The sequence below is a fragment of the Eumetopias jubatus genome, unplaced genomic scaffold (assembly GCF_037043125.1).
Source record: "Eumetopias jubatus isolate StellerSeaLion01/CBP00866 unplaced genomic scaffold, mEumJub1_p1.0 scaffold_15, whole genome shotgun sequence".
In the NCBI taxonomy this organism is placed as follows: Eukaryota; Metazoa; Chordata; class Mammalia; order Carnivora; family Otariidae; genus Eumetopias; species Eumetopias jubatus.
In genome coordinates, this window is record NW_028274821.1 from 24,761,136 (window position 1) to 24,779,196 (window position 18,061).

The 18,061-nt window shown below is 39.8% G+C and overlaps 1 protein-coding gene across 2 annotated transcripts in view; it reads right to left on the bottom strand.

Annotated features, from left to right (window-relative positions):
* Window positions 1-16,388, bottom strand: part of UBQLN1 (ubiquilin 1) — a 52,316-nt gene extending 35,928 nt beyond the window's left edge. For both annotated transcript variants that reach the window (XM_028122257.2, XM_028122256.2), the window contains exon 1: window positions 15,958-16,388. In XM_028122257.2, coding sequence (XP_027978058.1) covers window positions 15,958-16,137 — 180 coding nt within the window. In that variant the 5' untranslated portion in view covers window positions 16,138-16,388. The remainder of the gene's footprint in view (window positions 1-15,957) is intronic.
* Between the last annotated feature and the right edge of the window lie 1,673 nt (window positions 16,389-18,061).

Genomic DNA, 18,061 nt, shown 5'->3' on the forward strand with positions numbered 1-18,061 from the left:
ATCTCATTGAGGTTTTGATTTGGATTTCCCTGATGCTGAGCGATGTTGAGCACTTTTTCATGTGTCTGTTGGCCACTTGGATGTCGTCTTTGCAGAAAATTCTGTTCATGTCTTCTGCCCATTTCTTGATTGGATCATTTGTTCCCTGGGTGTTGAGTCTGATAAGTTCTTTGTAGATTTTGGATACTAGCCCTTTATCTGATATGTCATTTGCAAATATCTTCTCCCATCCTGTTGGTTGTTTTTTGGTTTTGTTGACTATTTCCTTTGCTGTGCAAAAGCTTTTTATCTTTAAGTCCCAACAGTTCATTTTTGCCCTTGCTTCCTGCCTTTGGTGATGTTTCTAGGAAGAAGTTGCTGCGGCTGAGGTCAAAGAGATTGCTGCCTGTGCTCTCCTTTAGGAGTCTGATGATTCCTGTCTCCCATTTAGGTCTTTCATCCATTTTGAGTCTATTTTTGTGTGTGGTGTACAGAAACGGTCCGGTTTCATTCTTCTGCATGTGGCTGTCCAATTTTTGCAGCACCATTCGTTGAAAAGACTGTCTTTTTTCCATCGGATATTCTTTCCTGCTTTGTCAAAGATTAGTTGACCATAGAGTTGAGGGTCCATGTCTGGGCTTGCTATTCTGTTCCACTGATCTATGTGTCTGTTTTTGTGCCAGTACCATACTGTCTTGATGGTGGCACCTTTGTAATAGAGCTTGAAGTCTGGAATTGTGATGCCACCAGCTTTGCTTTTCTTTTTCAATATTCCTCTGGCTATTCGGGGTCTTTTCCGGTTCCATACAAATTTTAGGATTATTTGTTCCATTTCTTTGAAAAAAGTTGATGGTATTTTGACAGGGATTGCATTAAATATGTAGATTGCTCTAGGTAGCGGAGACATTTTTTAAATTTTTTATTGTTATGTTAATCACCATAGATTACATCATTAGTTCTTTGTAGTGTTCCATGATTCATTGTTTGTGCATAACACCCAGTGCTCCACGCAGAACGTGCCCTCCTTAATACCCATCACCAGGCTAACCCATCCCCCCACCCCCCTCCCCTCTAGAAACCTCAGTTTGTTTTTCAGAGTCCATCGTCTCTCATGGTTCGTCTCCCCCTCTGACTTATTCCCCTTCATTCTTCCCCTCCTGCTATCTTCTTCTTTTTCTTTTCCTTAACATATACTGCATTATTTGTTTCAGAGGTACAGGTCTGTGATTCAACAGTCTTGCACAATTCACAACGCTCACCATAGCACATACCCTCCCCAATGTCTGTCACCCAGCCACCCCATCCCTCCCACCCCCCACCACTCCAGCAACCCTCAGTTTGTTTCCTGAGGTTAAAAATTCCTCATATCAGCAAGGTCATATGATACATGTCTTTCTCTGATTGACTTATTTCACTCAGCATAACACCCTCCAGTTCCATCCACGTCGTTGCAAATGGCAAGATCTCATTCCTTTTGATGGCTGCATAATATTCCATTGTGTATATATACCACATCTTCTCACAGACATTTTTTTTAACATTTGACAGAGAGAGACAGAGTAAGTGAGCACAGGCAGAGGAAGAGGGAGTAGCAGGCTCCCCGCAGAGCAGGGGGAGCCCGACATGGGACTCGATCCCAGGACCCCAGGATCATGACCTGAGCAGAAGGCAATCGCTTAACCAACTGAGCCACCCAGGTGCCCCTAACATAGACGTTTTAACAATATTTGTTCTTCCAATCCATGACCATGGAATGTTTTTCCATTTCTTTGTGTCTTCCCTCAATTTCTTTCATGAGTGTTCTATAGTTTTCTGAGTATAGATCCTTTGCCTCTTTGGTTAGATTTATTCCTAGGTATCTTATGGTTTGGGGTGCAACTGTAAATGGGATTGACTCAATTTCTTTCTTCTGTCTCATTGCTGGTATACAGAAATGCAACTGATTTCTGTGCACTGATTTTATATCCTGCCACTTTATTGAATTCCTGTAAGAGTTCTAGCAGTTTTGGGAGCAGAGTCTTTTGGGTTTTCCACATAAAGTATCATGTCATCTGCAAAGAGTTAAAGTTTAACTTCTCTGCCAATTCAGATGCCTTTTATTTCTGTTTGTTGTCTGATTGCTGAGGCTATGACTTCTAGTACTATGCTGAACAGCAGTGGTGATAGTGGACATGGACATCCCTGCCGTGTTCCTGACCTTAGGGGAAAAGTTCTCAGTTTTTCCCCATGGAGAATGGATACTTGCTGTGCGTTTTCCATAGATGGCTTTTATAACATTGAGGTATGTACCCTCTAACCCTACACTGTGAAGAGTTTTAACCAAAAACGGATGTTGTACTTTATCACGTTTTTTCCTGCATCTATTGAGAGGATCATATGGTTCTTGTCCTCTTTCAATGTAGTATATCACATTGATTCCTTTGCGGATGTTGAACCAACCTTGCAGCCCAGGAATAAATCCCACTTGGTCCTGTTGAATAATCCTTTTAATGTACTGTTGGATCCTATTGGCTAGTATTTTGGTGAGAATTTTTGCATCCATGTTCATCAGGAATATTGGTCTGTAATTCTCCTTTTTGGTGGGGTCTTTGTCTGGTTTTGAGATCAAGGTAATGCTGACCTCATAAAATGAGTTTGGAAGTTTTCCTCCCACTTCTATTTTTTGGAACAGCTTCAGAAGAATAGTTACTAATTCTTCTTTGTTTGGTAGAATTCCCCTGGGAAGCCTTCTGGCCCTGGGCTCTTGTTTGTTGGGAGATTTTTGATTACTGCCTTCAATTTCCTTGCTCATTATGGGTCTCTTTAGGTTTTCTATTTCTTCCTGGTTCACTTTCGGTAGTTTATACATCTCTAGGAATGCATCCATTTCTTCCAGATTGTCTAATTTGTTGGCATAAGTTGCTCATAATATGTTCTTATAATTGTTTGTATTTCTTTGGTGTTGGTTGTGATCTCTCCTCTTTCATTCATGATTTTATTTATTTGGGTCATTTCTCTTTTTTGTTAAGTCTGGCCAGGGGTTTATCAATCTTGTTAATTCTTTCCAAGAACCAGCTCCTAGTTTCACTGATCTGTTCTTTTGGTTTCTATTTTACTGATTTCTGCTCTGATCTTTATTATTCCTCTTCTCCTGCCCGGTTTAGGCTTTATTTGCTGTTCTTTCTCCAGGTCCTTTAGGTGTAGGGTTAGGTGGTGTACTTGAGACCTTTCTTGTTTCTTGAGAAAGGCTTGTATTGCTATATACTTCCCTCTTAGGACCACCTCTGCTGCATCCCAAAGGTTTTGAACAGTTGTGTTTTTGTTTCCATGAATTTTTTAAATTCTTGTTTAATTTCCCAGTTGACCCATTCATTCCTTAGTAGGATGCTCTTTAGCCTCTGTGTATTTGAGTTCTTTCCAACTTTCCTCTTGTGATTGAGTTCAAGTTTCAAAGCATTGTGGTCCGAAAATATGCTGGGAATGATCCCAATCTTTTGGTATTGGTTGAGACCTAATTTGTGACCCAGGATGTGATCTATTCTGGAGAATGTTCCATGTGCACTAGAGAAGAATGTGTATGCTGTTGCTTTGGGGTGGAATGTTCTGAATATATCTGTTAAGTCCATCTGGTCCAGTGTGTCATTTAAAGCCCTTATTTCCTTGTTGATCTTTTGTTTAGATGATCTGTCCATTTCAGTGAGGGGGGTGTTAAAGTCCCCTACTATTATTGTATTATTGTCGATGTGTTTCTTTGATTTTGTTATTAATTGGCTTATATAATTGTCTGCTCCCATGTTAGGGGCATAAATATTTACAACTGTTAGATCTTCTTATTGGATACACCCTTTATGATACAGTGTCCTTCCTCATCTCTCTTTAAGATTTTATTTATTTGACAGAGAGAGACATAGCGAGAGAGGGAACACAAGCAGAGGGAGTGAGAGAGGGAGAAGCAGGCGAGCAGGGAGCCGGATGCGGGGCTTGATCCCAGGACCCTGGGATCATGACCTGAGCCAAAGGCAGACCCTTAACAACTGAGCCCCCAGGTGTCCCCCTTCCTCATCTCTTATTACAGTCTTTGGTTTAAAATCTAATTTGTCTGATATAAGGATTGCCACCCCACCTTTCTTTTGATGTCCATTAGCATGATACATGGTTTTCCACCCCCTCCCTTTCAATCTGGGGGTGTCTTTGGGTCTAAAATGAGTGTCTTGCAGACAGCATATCGATAGGTCTTGCTTTTTTTATCCAATCTGATGCCCTGTGTCTTTTGATTGGGGCATTCAGCCCATTTACAATCAGGGTAACTATTGAATATGAATTTAATGCCATTGTATTGCCTGTAAGGTGACTGTTACAGTATACTGTCTCTGTTCCTTTCTGGTCTATGTAACTTTTGGGCTCTCTCTGTGCTTAGAGGACCCCTTTCAATATTTCTCGTAGGGCTGGTTTGGTGGTGACAAATTCTTTTAGTTTCTGTTTGTTCAGGAAGCTTTTATTTACTCCTTATTTTCAATGACAGTCTAGGTGGATAAAATATTCTTGGCTGCATATTTTTCTCATTTAGTACCCACCAATGTTATGCTTTTATGGAATGCCAAAACTCTGCATATTTCAGATTTCCTTAAACTCCTATTCTGCACTATTTAGGTAGAGGAAAATCGTTTCAGCTTGTAGTGGTTTCAAAATATCAAAATTTTCTAACATCTGAACTTTACTTCCATGTCTGATGTCTGTTTTATTTACTACACTTTTTTTGAACACAAGAAAAAATTAGAGGCTAAGTAGTATTAACAACAACAAAAAAGAACAATTAGCAATCTTGAAAACTGTCAAAGCTGTTTAACACAGAGGCAGTCTACAGATACTATTTCTCCTCAGAAACATAAAACTTATGCAACAAATTATATAAAATGTTTCCATCTATCTAGGGAAGAATCTTAACCATAAGAGCAAGATTTTTGTAATTTCCTTTACTTATTTCTGGACTATCCAAATAGATACTCTTATTTTTGTCCTGAGGCCCATGTGGCCACCAATAACTCAAAAATGAAAAATATATGCTAGAATGGGCCTCTAACGATCCATGTTTCCTATAAATGTATGTTTCCTACTCTGCTCTTGCACTGACAACCTACAGTAATAACCAACAAGCCAAACAGTTGAAAACTTAGAAGTACTAGACATTTTCCCAATAACCAGAAGAATCAAAATTCTAACATACTTCAAATAATTTGAAATCAACCCAGCATGTATAAAACAACCGTCACTAGCCACTTCTTTCAACATCATCCAAAGTCAGGTGTTTCACATCAACAGATTCTCCAGCTAATTTAAGTTTACCCCTGGGTGGCTCAGTTGGTTGGGCGACTGCCTTCGGCTCGGGTCGTGATCCCGGAGTCTTGGGATCGAGTCCCCACATCGGGCTCCCGGCTCAGCAGGGAGCCTGCTTCTCCCTCTGACCTTCTCCCCTCTCATGCTGTTTCTCTCTCTCAAATAAATAAATAAAATCTTTAAAAAAAAAAAAGTTTACCCCTGTGTGATCACCAAAATTATTTTCTGTTCTACTGAATATAATGTAACTTTTTTTAAATGCTGGGTTACTGTTGCACATATCAACTGCTGTTCTGCAATACAACTATACTTACTGTTCCAGACTCTCGAGGTGTCCTGTATCTGCTTTTTTGCCAGACTGTGAGTTCGTACCTTGACAGCATATCCCCCCTTCCCCCTAAATTTGCTATTTTTAATCAGGAGGAAGAGGCAAATAAGTAATCAAGAATTAGAAAGCCATAAAATAGAATGCTGAGATACTTTGAAATGCTCTCCTGACATGAAAACGTGTGATCTAGTATTTCAAATGTTATGACACCAATCTCAGCTGTTCAGGGCCCACTTCACTTATTTCCTGTGCTTGACTGACTGGGGGAATAAAGAGACACACATACAAGTGGAGTGAGGAGACGGAACAAAATGGTAAGAAAAAAAGAATGTTTCTGAAACATTTAGACCTGAATTCAAATCTTGGTTTTGCCACTTTCCAGTTGTGACCTTGAGGATGTTACCTAAGGATCTCTGACCCTAGGTTCCCTCATCAGTAAAATGGAGATAATATTTATTCTGCAGGGCTGATGGGAGAATTAAGAGAAGTATGTAAAGTACCTGGGGGCAGAATACTCACACTCATGCAAACACTCAAATATTCTACCCAAATTATGTGAAGATAAACTTTGAAATATAACCACTTTTTAAAATTAAGTTAACCTAAAATAATAAATAAATAAAATTAAGTTAATCTGACTTTTAAGTCAGCTAAAAGAAATACTGTCACCCTTTACAACTAACCCACAATCCAAACCTGCCTTTAGCTGTCTCTGCTCTTACTATCCTCAGAAAAAAATAAATTTTGCAACTTTTTTAAAAAAAGCTCTGAATATTAAAACATACATATTAATTGTATTCCTTGCAGAACCTCATATTAATAGCACTTAGCAAGAATTTTCTAAATAGTTGTCTGAATAATATACTACATTCAAACATTTGCTATTTTAGTATTTTAAGTCACAAGTCTTTTAATCAGTTCCTCATTCAATATTGCTAATCTTGAAAAAAATCCATACTCAGTACATCATCCTATGTAATAGCATAACTTCATCCAGTTATCACTCTCCAAATACCTGCTGTCCAAGTAAACTTAATTAGTACCCTCATTAAAAAACACCGCATAAATCTAACACAAAGATGTAGAGTATAAGACATAACTAGAGACATGAGCAGTTATATGGGAAAAGGGCACCTTCTTATAAATATAAAATTGAACACTCAGCCATAAATGTTATACTGCATTAGCCATTAAATGTACTATTTTGAAAAAGACTTTCTACGATCTAAATCTGACAAAGAATAACCAACTAAATGTTTAATTATTCACATGCTAGGATACTATCCAAGCTTCCTTCTACTACAAAAAAATTAAGACTCAATTCACTGGCAATTAAAAGGGTGCAGGAGGAAAGAAACCAATACGAGTACAGCATACAAACCCTGAGCCAAGTACTTACATACATATTATCTCATGAAATCCTCCATACAATCTAGTGAATCAAGTATTGTATCACATGTTAAAAATGCTGCCAGTGAGGCTCAAAGAAGTAAAGCACCTTTCTCAAAGATGTCTCTAATTCCAATGTTCATGTTCTCTCCAAAATGCAAACCACATTTCAACATACTTAAATTAATATGCCAATACACACTTCCCCCTTTCTCAAAATCCTAACAAAACTTTTATGAATAATAAATAAATAATAGTGGAGTAAGTCAGTTCCACATATGTCAATATGGAAAGATCACAAACAAACAAGTGAAAAGAGAGTAAAGCAAAGCGTAATGATCCATCTGCTTAACAAGAATAAACAGAAAATTACATATGGGTATACAGATAAATACTTTTCTGAACAGAATCACCAGAAGAGTTTTAAAGGCTATAAAAATTTTTTTACCAAAAATGATTATACCCAAGTCTCAACCCTAGAAATCTAAAGCAGCCGCTTAACCAGTAATAAATAAACCAAGCAGTCCAGGTTGTATCAGTAAGAAATCAAACTACCTCATGATGGCGTAAGTTTACCTGTAAAGACCAGAGTTCAGATCTTCTGGGGTAATGAAAATATTTTGCAAAGTACAAGCACACATATATACACTTTATCATACTTATAATGAGTGGAATGCTAACCCAAAACTTTTTGCATCAAACAGATTTACAGAAGATATCAACTTTAGTCTCTAAATAAATTCCACTCCTAATTTAATGAAAATTTTTTTTAAACAGTGGAAGCTGCTCTTACAGAAAAACAACAGAAATAATGCCATTAAACAATTAAACTAAAAACAAACATCACATTTTTCTAAGTAAATCACAGTTAAAAATATCCCCCAAATAAGTACAAAATATTGCAAATAAATCTTTAAAACACTATTTGCTCACTCAATAAATACCTGCATTACACAATAGGTGCCAAGCACCATGGGATTAGGAGGTAAGCAAAACAGTCTTGCAAATTCAATATGGGATGGGAAAGATAAAGTACATATAATCACAAAATGGTATCACAAATTAGAATTGTTGAACTCATTTAGACTGGTGAGCGCAAACTCTGATAAACATTTAAATAAACTTTAATCACTATACTGTACACCTAAAATATTGTACTATATGCTAACTGGAATTTAAATAAAAACTTTAAAAAATATAAACAAACTTTAAGGCTGAAAAACCCAGCCAGAGAAAAGTCAAGGCAGCCTGGAGTAGTGGTTAGATGTGGGCTCCAAAGTTAGTCACTCGATTTGAACCTAGGCTCCACTATTTAATGGGTATCTGAATTTGATCACATTGTTAACCTAAGTCTGTTTCTTCACTTTTTTAAATTTTTTTCTTTTTTTAAAAGATTTATTTGTTTATTTGAGAGAGAGAGGGAGTCTCCCAAGCAGACTCTACACTAGGCACAGAGCCCTATGCAGGGCTTGATCTCATGACCCTGAGATCACTGGCTGAGCTGAAACCAAGAGTCAGTCGCTTAACTGAGTGAGCCACCCAGATGCCTCTGTGTCTTCATTAAAAAAAAAGGGGGGTTAATAATGCTTTCATCATAAAGCTGTGAAACTTAAAAAAATAATGTATTACACCTTGATAAGTCTAGAATAAGTACTAGCTATTCTGTTACTGTCATTAGCAGCATTTGCAAAGGCCCAGGAAGGGAAAGCTAGTGAGTGATATCTAAGGGAAAAGAAGACATACAAATGGCTGAAATGCAGTGAATAGAGGAGAGATAAGTAAGGAGCAAGACATGAAGACTCTATTAACTGTGCTATGTAATTCAGAGTCTGTAGCCACACATGGTTAGTCCAAGTTGAGATGTGTTGTAAGTATAAAATACACTCCAGATTTTGAAGACTTCGTATTTTAAAAAAAGGAAATATATCTCAACTTTTTATGTCTATTTACATGTTGAAATAACATTTAGGACATCCTGGGTTCAATAAAACATACTATTAAAATTACAATACCCAAAAGGTAGAACAATGCAGTGTCCATCATCCGATGAATGGATAAACAAAATGTGGCAAATACATACAATAGAGTATTATTCAGCCTTAAAAAGGAAGAAAATTCTGACATCTGCTACAACATGGATGAAACATGAGGACATTATATTAAGTGAAATCAGTCATAAAAGGACAAATACTTATGATTCCACTTTTATGAGATACACAGATTAGTCAAATTCAGAGAGAGAAAGTAGAATGCTTGTTGCCAGGGGCTGGTGGGAGGGGAATGGGGTTATTGTTTAATAGGTACAGTACCTCAGTTTTGCAAGATGAAAAGAAATCTAGAGATGGATGGTGGTAATGGTTGCACAACAATGCAAATGTATTTAATGCCACTGAACTGTACCCTTAAGAATGGTTAAGACGGTAAATTTTATGTGTATTTTACCATTAAAAATTTTCACTTTTAAGTGAATATGAGAAAATTTAAATTACGTACGGCTTGCATTAAATTTCTACTATATAGCACTGTATTTAAGCCACGATAAAATTTTCCAGTGAGAAGGGTTTTGAGCACCCATGTGACAAGATCCAGAACAGTAAGCTCTAATGCCCTAAGGCAGAAGTCACCAAACTTTCTGTAAAGGGCTGAAGAGTAAGTATTTTCAGTTCTCTGGGCCATATGGCTATTCTGAAAGCAGTCATAGATAATAATGTAAGTGAATGGACATGGTGGATTCAGCCCACTATCACTGGCTGACCCCTGCGTTAAGGCACTGTAATCAATGACTCCTACCAGCTAAGACTGCTAAATTTTCAGGAATTCTGTCAGCCAGTTTAATATTGGTAGCTTAATATCTGGCATGGTAAGTGTACACCATGAAAATAAGCAAACACTACAAATCAGTGCTGTTTTTCCTGAAGAAGTGGTTGACAAACATTTACCAACACACCACCGACTGTATATACTTCCTTCCAATGCATTTCATTAGCTGTCAGGGCACCTGGGTGGCTCAGTCAGTTAAGCATCCCACTCTTGATGACGGCTCAGGTCCTGATCTCGGGGTCCTGAGATCCAGCCCTGCCACAGGCTCTGTGCTCAGCGTGGAGTCTGCTTGAGATTGTCTCCCCTTTCCTCTCCCCCCCACTTCTGTCCCCTCTCCCCACTCACATGCATGCTCCTTCTCTCAAATATATAAAATCTTAAAAAAATAAAAAATAAAATTATAGTAGTCGTGAACTGTCTTTGAGAAAAATGGATAGTCATTCAACAGTCATTCTGTGTTCTGTGGTTCAAACGAAGACGACCAGCTAAGAATGGCTGTTCTAGGAGAATTATGTTCTAGCAACCAGAAACAAAAGTGAACATCTGAAGCACTCAAGAGCTGTGGAGAATAATAACCTAAGGGGAGAGCAATTTAAGACAAGCTGTGAGAAGGGCAGGAAGCCATGAGATTATGTATATCCTGCACCCAATGAAGGTTTAATAACTGGCAGTTATTATTAAATACATATTATTGTGCATAATGGTTTAGATTCACCTGTAAACAAATATTTACTGAACCCATACTGTGTGCTATGCTTTAGTAACACAAAGGTGACAGAGATCGTCTCTAGCAGAAGAAATAAGCATTAATCAAATAACCAAACACTGAATTTAAATTGTGATGAATTATGACCAAAAAACAGAATGCTGTGAGAAAATACAACAGGGAATCCCAACCTAGTCTAGACAATCAGGGATACTTTTCTGAGAAAGTGACCTTTTCACTGAGATTTACGGTATGGGTGGGAACAGGCAGAGTAGGAGCCATTCCAGGTAGCAAGAACAAATTGCAAAGAAGTCTGAGGCAGGAAAAAACAATGTAACAACAGGTCAAGGAACTAAAAAGTCAATATGGCAAGAGTAAGTGACCGAGGAGGAAAGAACACATCAGAATGGAGAGGCAGGCAGGAGCTGTAAGCACTAAGTAAATCTAAGATCTGTGGGGAGCTATTATAAGTAGAGGATAACATGATCTGATTAACATTTTTCAGAGATTGCTGTAGGAATGAATGTTGCGGGGGGCAGTGAGGTGGGGAGACTCACCAGCAAGCTCCTACAGTTTTCAGGCAAGAGACAATGGCAACTTAATGGAATCAATCCTCAATCTAAGAAGTACCTATTTAATCTATTAAATACTTGTGCAATTTTTGGTCTTAGGACACCACTCTTACAAATTTGAAGCCCGAGTTTTTGCTTATGAACATATTTATATCTACCGATGTTTGCTATATTAAAAATTAAAACTGAGGCATCTTTAAAAAATTCATTTAAAAGTAACAATAAACTCATACATTAATATAAATAACATTCTTATGAAAAGTAACTATATTTCCCCAGTGTGAAGAGTAGCATTGTTTTAAACTTTTGCAAATCACTTTAGTCTAGTAGAAGACAGCTGGATTTTCACATCTGTTGCGATATCCCACATCTTACAACGTCCAAGTGTGCTGTTGATTTTTGAAAGAATTAGAGTGAAAAACACAACAGAATTATTGTGAAAATAGTTTTGATCTCACGGTCCTCCTAGAAGGGGTTTGGGGACCCCCCCCCCACCGACCACACTGAGTCATGTAATCACAATGAGATGCACTTCACAGTACCTAGGATGGCAATAATCAAAGACAGACAATAACAAGTGTTCCGGGGAATGCAGAGTAATTGGAATCCTCTTGCACTGCTAGTGGGAATATAAAATGGTGCAGTCACTTTGGAAAATAGTTTGGCAGTTCCTCAAAAAGTTAAACACAGAGCTACCACATGACCCAACATTTCCACTTACAGGTACACACTCAAAAGAAATACCAAAGCCTATGTCCACACAAAAATTTTTGAGTTATTCACAGAGACATTATTCAGACTGGTCAAAAAGAAACGATCCAAAGGATTAATAGCTGATGAATAGAGAAATAAAATGAGAAATACATCCATTCAATGGGATATTATTCAGCAATAAAAAGAACTGATCCATACTACAACAACACAGATGAACCTTGAAAACATTACACTAAGTGAAAGAACCCAGTCACAGGTTTTCAAAATCTTTACACTTTCAGCACATTTCAAATCAATCCAACCGGGGCTCCTGGGTGGCTCAGTCATTAGGCATCTGCCTTTCGCTCAGGTCATGATCCCACGGTCCTGGGATCGAGCCCCACCTCGGGCTCCCTGCTCAGCGGGGAGTCAGCTTCTCCCTCTCCCACTCCCCCCGCTTGTGTTCCCTCTCTTGCTGTATCTCTGTCAAATAAATAAAATCTTAAAAAAAAAAAAATCAATCCAACCACATTTTAAGTATTCAATAGTTCAGATGTGGCCGGTAGTACCAAAGTGGACAGTGCTTTTCTAGATCTATCCTAAAATATAATGTTAAATGGTGTTTGTGTTAATGATCCTGACACACAGCAATTTCCCTTAGCAAGAAAAGGCTCAAATCTATGCAATACAGTATTCATGTTAGGTCTAAGTATATTAATACTTTTCTAAAAGTTTCAAGTAATGAAAATGTTTTCTAAAATTAGATTATATGTTGCCTGAATATTTCAGGTAACTGTAATCCAAATTTTACACTATAACCTAGAGAGCTATAAAATCCCAGAACAAGCTAGTTAGATGTTACCTGAAAGCTCCCTTCCATTCTCTGCACTAATTTTAATGAGTGACTGACACACTACACCCCCACCCCACTTTGGATTTCATCTCCCTTGTTGACACTTGGAAGTCCTCAAACTGTTTCCCATAGTAGATAATGAATAATTAATAGGAAAAAAAAGTCTCCTACACAGGGACCCTGTGCCAATACACACAACTTATCTATTTTTTTAATGTACTTACTTATATTACGAAAACCCCTATTTACAAAACCACCTCGAAACACACATGGTTAAGTTTATATTCTAACTACCCTTAACTAGAAATTTAAACATTACTCAATTGACTGCTCAATGAAAAGTAAATTTCACTTTAACTTCAAAAAAAGTGTTATTATTATCAACCCCAAAGAAGTAACACTAATACCAACTGTATTAAGGTATCCTGTTTCTGCCTATTAGTTATATACACTCAAACAGAACCTGAGGATAAAATAAATTAGTTAACACCTTACAACATATTTTAGAACTGACCCAGAAAGTTTAATATAATTTGTTCATATAAATACTGTTTCAGTATATAAGAGAATTTACATTATACAGAAACATTTACTGAAAGAGATTCTAAACTGTAGAATATGGAACTTGCCTGATAGAAAGCCTAAGCCTTCAATATTTTCTTTTTCTAAGTCTTTTGCCTACCATACCCTCTTTATCTCTAAAATTAGATAAAAATTTTCAGGACCAAATACTTTCCAATTTTTTACTAAGCATTTTTACAGAACATGAAATCTTAATGTCATTAAATATATTTTAATGACAAATTTTACTTGGTAACAAATAGTTTAAATCTATCAAACCCTTTAAGAAAAATTTACGTTACAAAATGACATACTTTCTTGTGCTTCAAGTAGAATTTACAAATCATCTGAAAACTGCTTTTCTTGTACTCACACATTTTTCATGTATGTTTCCCTTAACAGACCCCACAGATAGTTCTCAGGTTCTTGGTGCAGTGTTACATGTTTTTTAAATCATGTTTTCTGCTTCAATAGAAAGCACTTTTCAGAATAAAAATTCAACTGCCATCAGAATAAGCTGCTTTGGAAAAGCTTTAATTTAACCAATTTACTTTGGTTACAGAAGAGTAAGATTAAAACTTCCACAGACTTTAAAATTCTAACGTCACCATCACAAAAAGTAAAAACAAACCCTCACAGAACACCATAAAATGACTTAAGTGAATTTTTCTATTTATAAAATATTGACTCTTTCTTCCTAATCTTTTACAATAAAGTGCTGAAAAGCAGGTAGGAAAGTAGAGACCTGAACTAGGAATCCTAGAAAGAAGACCCAAGGGCTTCAAAAGCTAATATGGCTACACACACACTAGAAGAGCTAAAATGAAAAAGACTGACACTATCAAATGCTAGCAGGGATATGGAGCAACAGGAACTCCCAAGCACCTTTGGTGGAACTGTAGGACATTAGAACTCTTTAAAAACATAGTTTCTTATAAAACTAAGCCTACAGCTATCCTATCATCCAGTCATTCCACTTCCAAGTATTTAACAGGAGAAACACATCTGTCCAACAAAAAAAATTTGTACAAAAGGGTTCATAGCAACCAACTGCAAGAAGACCAGGTGGCCCTCAACAGGAGAGTGCATTTATTATGGCATAGTCATACACTGGAAAACACAGCAATAAGAAGAAATTACTGGTATACACAAGAAAGAATCTCAAAAACATTATGCTGAGTGAAAAAAACCTTACCGAAGAGAGAACATACTATATAACCCCACTTATGTGAAGTTCTAGAACAGGCAAAACTGATGGTGAAAAAAAATCATATCAATGGTGGATGGAGGGGAGTGGGACTGAACGAACTAGGAAAGGCCAAGAGGGAACTTTCTAGTCAACTATAAAGTTCTACATCTTGATAAAGCTTTTGGATCATACAGGTGCATGTATTTGTGAAAAACATTTAATGGTATTTGCAACTTACTCTGAAATGCCTCCAAAAAACAAAAGGAACCAATACGTGATTAGTTGTGTGATAGAGCAAATACAGCAAAATGTCAATTGTAGGTGATGCACATGTGAATATTCACTGTACCATTCTTTCAACTTTCCTGTATGTTGGAAAACATAAAAATGTTAAAGGAAATTTTTATTTAATTGAGGACACCCCCCCCCCACCAAAAGGTGATTCAGTAAGTGGTAAAAGTTTCTCACTTGATGGTACACTATTTAATGCTTCACAAAACACACCACCTTTCAGAACTATATAAATCAATACTCCATGTACTGTTCCTGAGGAAACTCACAGGTACGTCTCAGGAACTGTTTCCTCATAGACTTCGCATTATTTTAGATCGTGAGAGATCAATTCAACAATTATGAAAAATATCCTGGGATGTACATTTAACAATAAGCTAAAGCAAATTTGTTGAATTCCTCAAGATTCTTAACAGCCAAGCTTCTATACCTGAAGAGATTTTAAGTAGTAAATCATTTGGTAATATTCTCCATTAATTCCAATTTTGTTTTCTTTTATTCGATTGCAATCTGCAAAACGTGGCTACCATCCCTCTAAAATCAAACAAAAACCTTCCCAATGACTGGCACCTAAGGAAGGGATGAGAGATAAATATACTGAAAAGAAAAGAGCAAGTCATCAATGAAAGTCATCCACCTTTCTCCTTAAGCCTAGTAGTATTAACATGTGGCTGAAAACAATTTCTACGTCATGGTTAATTTTTTCTTGAAGACTGGAAGGTTGGACAAATTTCAGCAATCAAAACGCAAAACTAAATGTACACGTGCTCCTCGCCCCAAAATCTACCTTAATCCGCAGGCAGGTAAAAAAATGAGCACCACCTCCCCCCCCTTTTTTTTTAATTCATGAGACAAAACCGCAGAGGAGGCTATAGCGAACCCTCGCCCCAGCCCACCCCGCCCGGAGCGCGGCGGTGGTCCCTTTCCTTTGTGAGCAGCCGGAGGGAGGCGGCGAGGGGCGGGGAGCTGGGGGAGGAGGCTGGTGGTCGGCCGACGCGGGAGCAGGAGGAGGGCGCGGAGGGAAGCGGCGTCGGCGCGTCCCACAAACAGGCCGCGGGGCCCCGTCAGGAGCCTCTGCGGTGTCCCAAGGAGCACACCCAGGAACTTGGGTGTGATCTAACTCGAGAAGAGACCCGCGAGAAGTGCCCAGGGCACCTCGGGGGACGATCCCCTCCCAGACCCTTCCAAAACCGTCTCCTCCTGCCGCGGGCGGAGGTCCTGCCGCCACCCCCACCCCGGGCCCGAGGCCAGGGCGGCCCTCACCTGCTGGACGGAGCTATTCTCGGGCACAGCGAACTCCTCCTTCTCCTTCGGGGTCTTCACGGTGACTTTCATGATCTTGGGCTCCGCAGAGGCAGCGGCCGCGGGGGCGCCGGCACCCTCGGCCGCGGCGGCGCTGTCCTGGGAGCTCGGAGGGCCGCCGCTTTCACCACTCTCGGCCATGGCGGCGGCGGCGGTGACTCAGGCGCGCAGGAGGGAGCGGGCGAGCGAGGGGGAGCCAGCAGACGGCAGAGCCGGCCGGCCCGGGCAGCGGAGAATGCGGGGCACGCCGCCTCAGTGACAGCGGGTGCAAGGCCGCCCTGGCAGGCGAGGGGCCGCGGAGCTCGGTGTGGGCTCCGGCGCAGGCCCGCGTCGGGCGTTCGGCAGCCGCCGTGTGTTCAGACGCCGCTCGGTCGCAGCGACATCCGCAGCCGCCGCCGCTCTTCCTCCTCCCCGCCCCTCCCCCCACGTCTCTCGGCCGGCGCCGCGCAGGGCACGCCGGGTAACTCGGCTGGCGGCGTCGCCGAGTCATCCCCGGCCGGCCCCGCTGCCACCTCCGGCTGCCTTTCTTTCCCTGTCCCGCTCCATTCCTCGGAGGGTAGGCACAGCCAGAGTGGAGGACTAAAAGCAAAACGGGGTGGGAGAGATCAGTTCATTTCATCCCCCAACCAAAAAATAAATTAGGGGGTTCTGGGAGGCGCTATAACGGCGCGCTGTGATGACCTCACGGCTAGCGAAATTACTAGAAAGGGGGCTCGACCACTGGGCGCTGCAGCCGCGAATGCGCCTGCGCGCTGGTTGTCCGGGTCGCGTCCCCCGCCCCCTGCAGACCCCGCGTTGGCGGTGCTCAGGCCCTCCGTGCAGTCAGGCCCTCCTCGCGTGGCTTCTGCGCGCAACCAGGACCTCGACGGGAGGGCTGTGAAAATGCTGGCGAGTTGTGCTATCGTTTTAACATCCTTCCATTTGCCTACTTGTAGGATTTTAAATGCTTGATCTTACTGCTCGGTGCGCGGGAGTTGGAAGCTAAGTTAATGGGGGAACAAGTTCATCATAACGAAAGGAAAATGGGCCGCAGCCACCCTGCGCAATCCCGCGGAGTCATTGCTCCATGGCCACGGTGTCCCGCCCTCGGGCCAGCCCGGTTTGGTCTGGCGATCAGGCCACCTCTGTTGACCGTGGCCTCTCCTTCCGCTCTGACAGCCCTGCGCAAGCGCCCTGAGTTCTCTGAACACTGGCCCTCAAAATATGTGGAGCAGAAACAGGGTGCCCAAGGACAGCCCACCCTCCTGGGGCAGTTAATGTAGCTGAGGTGTTCATTTTATAGTCTATCAAATTAATTTATTGCTGCAGTTCAGACTTCAGTAGTTGTTCAAAAATCATTTTCAGTACAGTATGGGTACAAATAAGAAATAAGTTACTTAATTATTTTTCCCCTGACAATCCTGAATTTGAAATGACGTCATCATTTGCCTTTAAAGATGACTTGCAAGGAATATAGAACTCAGGACATTAACTTTATTAAATAGTATTGCGCAAATGGAAACTGACAGCCCACTATGACTCAAATATGCAAAGACACATTCTGTATTTCTGTTTTTAAACAATCCAGCTCTGTTGTGGCAAAAAATACAGTCCCATGAAGACCACTTTTTAGCAGAACCCCTTGGGAATCTGGGTGTTAAGAGTTTGAAAGAATAAATTGCAATATAGACATCATTTGACATCAGCTAGATTTCTGGCAGCATTGCTCAATAAGGTGAAGAGATTACACAAGGCTCTCTGCTGAAGGATGCACACTGCTAAAGGGTGACTACTTGCATGTGTTTAGATGTGAGGTAAATCACTACTTCTCAAGGTAGAAAATTACACCATCAGACAACCAGTCATTGTCTCTAACCCTGTTCTTATGAAATTGCTCTGTAATTACCTGTGTCTAATTTCTTTTAAAAAAATGTATGTGCACAGTTTATGGAATAATAACAATTTATCTCTAAGAATATATAGTATATATGCCACTTTTTAGAAATAATCCTACCTTTTAAGGAACCATTGGTAGTGGGGGTCTAGTTAAGGATCAACAAATTTCCAGTGAAGACTAGATGGTAAA